The 6,780-nt window shown below is 31.9% G+C and overlaps 1 protein-coding gene across 1 annotated transcript in view; it reads right to left on the bottom strand.

Annotated features, from left to right (window-relative positions):
- LOC106470384 (alpha-catulin-like) overlaps positions 1–6,780 on the bottom strand; it is a 51,128-nt gene that overhangs the window by 34,604 nt on the left and 9,744 nt on the right. Inside the window, exons 2-3 of the mRNA XM_022398985.1 lie at positions 592–758; positions 193–362 (exon numbers count right to left, since the gene is read on the bottom strand). Coding sequence (XP_022254693.1) covers positions 193–362; positions 592–754 — 333 coding nt within the window. The 5' untranslated portion in view covers positions 755–758. The remainder of the gene's footprint in view (positions 1–192; positions 363–591; positions 759–6,780) is intronic.

The raw sequence follows: 6,780 nt of genomic DNA, 5'->3' as shown, positions 1-6,780 counted from the left end.
TTTAGATCCGTGTTACTTCAGGTATTGTATACTCTAGCGGTTTAAATGGATGTTTTAGATCTATGTTACTTCAGGTATTGTATACTCTAGCGGTTTAACTGAATGTTTTAGATCTATGTTACTTCAGGTATTGTATACTCTAGCGGTTTAGCTGGTTGTCTGAGATATATAGTTATGGTATTGCTGACTTACCCGGTCTTTAGTATTAAGTAACTGTTGCACTACTACGGTATCTGCCAGTATTAAAACTTTTGTTATCGATGCCAGTAAACCTCGGGCTGCCCTGGCCGTCCGGGATCTATCAACTCCGTGGCGGGCAGTCTCTACTCGTTGACTTTCGCAGAGTTGCTCGATAAGCAATGCTGGTTAAACCAAACACATTAATCATTATTACACGCAACAACATTGTGAATTGTGAGAAGATAAAGACGTAAACAGTGTGTATAAGTGAATATTTTTATTACTTTTACTCTCCTCGTATATTTTACAATCTGATAATAGAACATTTTAAACCGTCACGTACAGAAAGTTGGTCAGAAAAGGGGTTTCGAACATCGGATCTTAGCATAAAATCACTAAGCACATGATTACCTGCTGTCCTGGCGTCCTTACAAGCTTCGTACATGTCCACTTTAATCTGAGGATTGTCTTCGGCTATACATTCTCCCACGGCCACAAACCGCTCGACAGCTCTAGTGACGGCCTGCCCAACCCGCAGCAAGGCCCTTCCGGCCTTCTCTGATCTACCGTACATTTCCCTGGTAAAGGCCAAGACAAACCGTAAAATTAACGTGAAAGTCTTTAAAAGAAATGTGAATCTAGATTTAATTTAAAATGAAAATATGATGTGATTGAAAGTTTAGGAGGTTCACGAAACATAACATTATACTTATAATCAGGTGACTTATAAAGCTATATTATTAAAGACTTCGTGAAAACATTGTAAAATTATATATACTGAAATATTCCGCGAATGATATCTTTGTAAAACAGTATATACTAGCCCTAGAGGAACATCTGTCGCTAAACTAAGCCTAAACTCCTTTTGGGGCCACTGGTGTATGACAGAAGTCAAAGGTTATCTGACGTATGTATAATCTGTACATTAATGTTACACATTCATGTCTGATTCTTCTAAGGTTATACAGATGTCACCCTTGTCAATGAAGAAGTCACAGCTCTTCACGGGAATAATTTCCTCAGCGAGACCAACATCTTTACGCCCATCGTATAGATGTATAGTCTTACAAATCACCAATCAGTGCGATGTACGGGATAAATATCTAGAGTTTGAATTATCTACGTTAAAAAAACAGGCCTGGATATCGATTGTAGGTTAAACTAATATATGACTATTCATGAAGTACACTATACTTATATTTAAAGTGTAAAGTATTAGATTTACGTATTCGAAAATAAAATACTTGTTTATCGTTGTTATAGAAATGGAACTATGAAGCTAACCCTAACGATAGTACACTAACTAATACCGTGTTCAGAACTATAGAGAATGAAATAGCTGTATAAATTGATACAGCTTGACATTCATGATCAACAACACCCTCTGCTGGTTCGCAAGCGAGCTACGTAACAAAACATCTGCTCATCGTCTCTCGCATATATTACTTCAACATCCCCTACAACTTGGAAATATCTCTCCCCCAGTAGTAAGTTTAAGGACATACAACGCTATAACGATTGATTCCCTGTAGTGGATAGAAGCTAGATATTCCATTGTGTAACTTAGAGCTTAAACGTAATATAATGTAATTACATGTATATCTGCTCTATAGGAACACAACTTGGTATAGCGACTAACCCTAAAGTGCGAGTAATTAGTATTACATATAAACAAACTGATTATTGACCGAAGCTGTCGAAGTCCTTGAAATATAAAACGTGGTTTAATAGAAGATACAACATCGCACTTAAAGTTTCACAAATGTCGCTAAAATACAGTCAAAACATTTACAAAACTAGCTAAAATACAGTCAAAACATTGACAAAACTAGCTAACATACAGTCAAAATGTTAACAAATGTAGTTAAAATACAGTCAAAACGTTTACAAAAGTAGCTAAAATACAGTCAAAACATCCCCAAAACTAGCTAACATACAGTCAAAATGTTAACAAATGCAGTTAAAATACAATCGAAACGTTCACAAATGTCGCTAAAATACAGTCAAAATGTTCACAAATGTAGCTAACATACAGTCAAAACGTTCACAAAAGTAGCTAAAATACAGTCAAAACATTCACAAAACTAGCTAACATACAATCAAAACGTTCACAAAACTAGCTAAAATACAGTCAAAATGTTCACAAATGTAGCTAACATACAGTCAAAACGTTCACAAAAGTAGCTAAAATACAGTCAAAACATTCACAAAACTAGCTAACATACAGTCAAAACGTTCACAAAACTAGCAAAATACAGTCAAAATGTTCACAAATGTAGCTAACATACAGTCAAAACGTTCACAAAAGTAGCTAAAATACAGTCAAAACATTCACAAAACTAGCTAACATACAATCAAAACGTTCACAAAACTAGCTAAAATACAGTCAAAACGTTCACAAATGTCGCTAAAAATACAAGTAAAAGTTAAAAAAACACGTGGCTAGAACGTTCAGTAAAGTAAGTCACAAGTAAAAGTATTTTTTTAAAGTAGATGAATTCCAATTATAACCTGTGAAAATATTGTGTAGCAGCTAAGTTTGATTTCACTCTTAAGGTTATAGAGTTTCTATAATTCAGTCTCTTTCATTTCTTTTCCCACGTAATATCGGGTAAAAGTTTTTATCTTTGATTTATCTAGTAATCAGAGGATAAAACTGTGTGGATAATATTATATTCTACCAAATTAGGCTTGTGTTATCGCGGTTTTTCATATTGTATATTTGGAAATTTCCGTATATTTTTACAAGGGAAAATAACAAAAATTTAACATTCCATAACGCATGAATAATTGGATATTGTTCGACTTCTTTACCCAATAAATTGATCATGTTAAATATGACTATATCAAATATACTATACGGTAGGACAACACATGAATATTCTTATTATACAATTGTCAAACTGTTTTTATTCTCGCCGACACGCATTCGTTCCTAACATTCAAATGAACCTTTACAGGTTCCTACAACAGCGACTTCCGCCTTATGTAAAGATAAATTATTCGGTCAGAAAATCACTTTGTCGTGTTTCGTACTTAAGGTTTTTCAAACGAAACCGGAAAGCTATAAATAATTTGTTAGAGTGGAAGCGTCTTTAAAATTAATTTATTAAGCGGAAATTCACCAGAGACCAAACCAAGTTATTATAGTAGTGAGGCATCGAAAATCGAAATGGTGTATTTAAGTGTTTTACACTGACAAAAAAGGACCCCCAGTGGCACAGCGGTATGTTTGCGGACTTACAACGCTAGAATCCGGGTTTCGATACCCATGGTGGGCAGAGTACATATAGCCCATTGTGTAGCTTTGTGATTAGTTACAAACAAACAAACACAAAAAAGAAACTTATCATTCTATAGGTATTTGAAGAACTTGTAGCATTCCGTCACAATTTAATTATTCGTATTGTTAGCCGACACTTGTAAGTGTAAAAACACTTAAATACACCATTTCGAACGTACTCTTTTGCTCGCTTGTTTTTAAACAAAACAGGGGCTACAAAGTAATAATCTTTAGGTCAGGATGTTCTCCTCTACCAAGTAATAATCTGTACAGATTCTTATCGATCTGGGAAATCATACTGTATGTGTTAATTCTGTCTACTTACTACAATTCATACAATATTATCTTTGTTTGACAGTTTTATGAACACCCAGTTTTTCTTTACTACGGTGTTTATGATAAAAGAATTGTTTTCGGTAAAAGAAGCCTCTTCTAATGAGACGATCATTATAAATTTGCTGTAGAATATGAAAAGTGATATTAATTTTAATCTCCAGGGGGACGTAAGTGAAACAAGAACGAAGGGAACATCCTGAGCTGAGTTAAGGCTGTGTAGCACTGCAGTTGAGTTGAAATTGAAAGATTCAGTTTTAGGCCAGACAGTTTAAAATGTATATGTTATATGATTTTACGTGTGATAGTGTTCTAGACAGATAACGAGAGAAATAAAAGTCTGTACATGCCGCTGAGTATATCCAAGAACGTTTCATTACAAAGGCTGCCAGCACGCAATTTAAGAGTTTGCGCTAAATTAATTCCTAACCCTCTTTCACATGCTGAGCTTCAGTATAAATCGTGTGAAGTGTGATTTGCAGAGAATAGCGTTAATTCCTCCCTGAAGATCCCATCAAATGATGGTGAACAATTCATAGAAAACCTTCATGGTTATATTTTTATAATATGTTCTACTGAAAAGACATTATATTACTTCCAGGACATTAAACACTAAGTGGAGAAAAATCTGAATTTTCACTTTAGTACCTCTTATGTAAGAAATAAAAATTCGGGCTATTCCACTTTTGCGATATTATTATAATAACGAAACATGGAAGAAACTAAAAAAAAAGTTTTCAGAGAGTAAGTGCGTTCCTTATACTTTTTTATCAGTACATGACAAGTCCACATGATTTCTGAGTTCCAACAAGTCATGTAATATTCTAAAATTGTATTCTTGGTAGTATAACTACATAGCATCTATTTTAGATACGATTAAATATATTTATGAGTACCGGAAAAATTATCGTATCCAAAACGTTTCATATTTTTGAAATAGAAACGTACGTTTCCAATACGATTTAGACCATGATAATACACCATCTGTATTCCTTAGATACAACTCTCTTTGGTAAAAGAATGCCGAGTTACAGGTTTCTCTTTCCAGTCTGGTAGAGCCTAGAATAACTTAGCTAATAATTATTGTTTGATATTATTTTCACTGTTCTTCTTATTCCTCCCTGTTTTAGTCTTCTAGAGTTCAGTACTTTCCTAGCATTATGAAATGTATTAAAATCTTTTACTGAAACGTTTTTAAGTTTTCTACTGTTCACCAAGTTTTTCATACACTGAAAGGTCCTTAAAGTAGTTTACAAGTTGCTGCTTTGATCACATTTTGTTTGCTTTCAGTATTCCTGTATTTTTCGTACAATTTTCGGTAGGTTTTGATCATATCGACAACAACAACATCAGTACAATTTACAGAGAGAATAATCTCTGACCACGCTTGTAAACGATAGAACTAACGTTATTATATAAAGGTTTCATTGGTGTAAAAGCAACATGGACATCTGTTATTCTTCATTTTCTAAAAACAAGAGTCATACATTTACTTAATCTAAGTATTTAAAAATTCATAAAGACCGAATAATACAACAACTCACACAGTCTAACAAATGTAGGAACCGTAGGGAGAAACATCCATTAGTGTATGGAAACATATACAATATTTACAATACACACAACATAAATAATATATACAACATATACAATATATACAACAAATACAATATATACAACATATACAATATATACAACATATACAATATATACAACATATACAACATACACAATATATACAACATACACAACATATTCAATGTATACAACATACACAACACATACAATACATACAACATATTCAATATATGCAACATATACAATATATACAACATAATAATATATACAACATATACAATATATACAACATATTCAATATATACAACATATACAATATATACAACATATACAATATACACAACATATACAACATACACGACATATACAATATACACAACATAAATAATATATACAACATATACAATATATACAACAAATACAATATATACAACAAATACAATATATACAACATATACAATATATATACAACATATACAATATATACAACATATACAACAAATACAACATACACGACATATACAATATATACAACAAATACAATATATACAACATATACAACATACACGACATATACAATATTTACAATGCATACAACATAAATAATATATACAACATATACAATATATACAACAAATACAATATATACAACAAATACAATATATACAACATATACAATATATACAACATATACAATATATACAACATATACAACATACACGACATATACAATATATACAACATATACAACAAATACAATATATACAACAAATACAACATACACAACATATTCAATATGTGCAACATACACAACACATACAATATATACAATATACACAACATATTCAATATATACAACATACACAACAAATACAATATATACAACATACACAACGCATACAATATACACAACATACACAACACATACAATATACACAACATATTCAATATATACAACATACACAACACATACAATATACACAACATTAACAATATATTTTGGTCAAATGTGAGTCATATCTGTACATAATTATATTTCAAATCAGAATGATTACCCTAAAAATAGTTTAAATAACGGGGTACTGTAATGTTACTAAACGTATACTCATTATAATAATCTAGTTTAACGTTTAACAACGACACACTTCCCCTACTTAACACGTACACTTAACAAACAAATCTCTAACAGTTACATTATAATAATCTAGTTTAACGTTCAACAACAACCCACTTCCCCTACTTAACACGTACACTTAACCAAACAAATCTCTAACAGTTCCATTATAATAATCTAGTTTAACGTTTAACAACAACCCACTTCCCCTACTTAACACGTACACTTAACCAAACAAATCTCTAACAGTTCCATCACAATCATCTAGTTTCTAACGTTTAACAACGACACA

Source organism: Limulus polyphemus, unplaced genomic scaffold (assembly GCF_000517525.1).
Source record: "Limulus polyphemus unplaced genomic scaffold, Limulus_polyphemus-2.1.2 Scaffold3975, whole genome shotgun sequence".
Taxonomy (NCBI): Eukaryota; Metazoa; Arthropoda; class Merostomata; order Xiphosura; family Limulidae; genus Limulus; species Limulus polyphemus.
The sequence above is the reverse complement of the archived record's forward strand: the minus strand, read 5'-3'. Positions and strand labels throughout refer to the sequence as shown.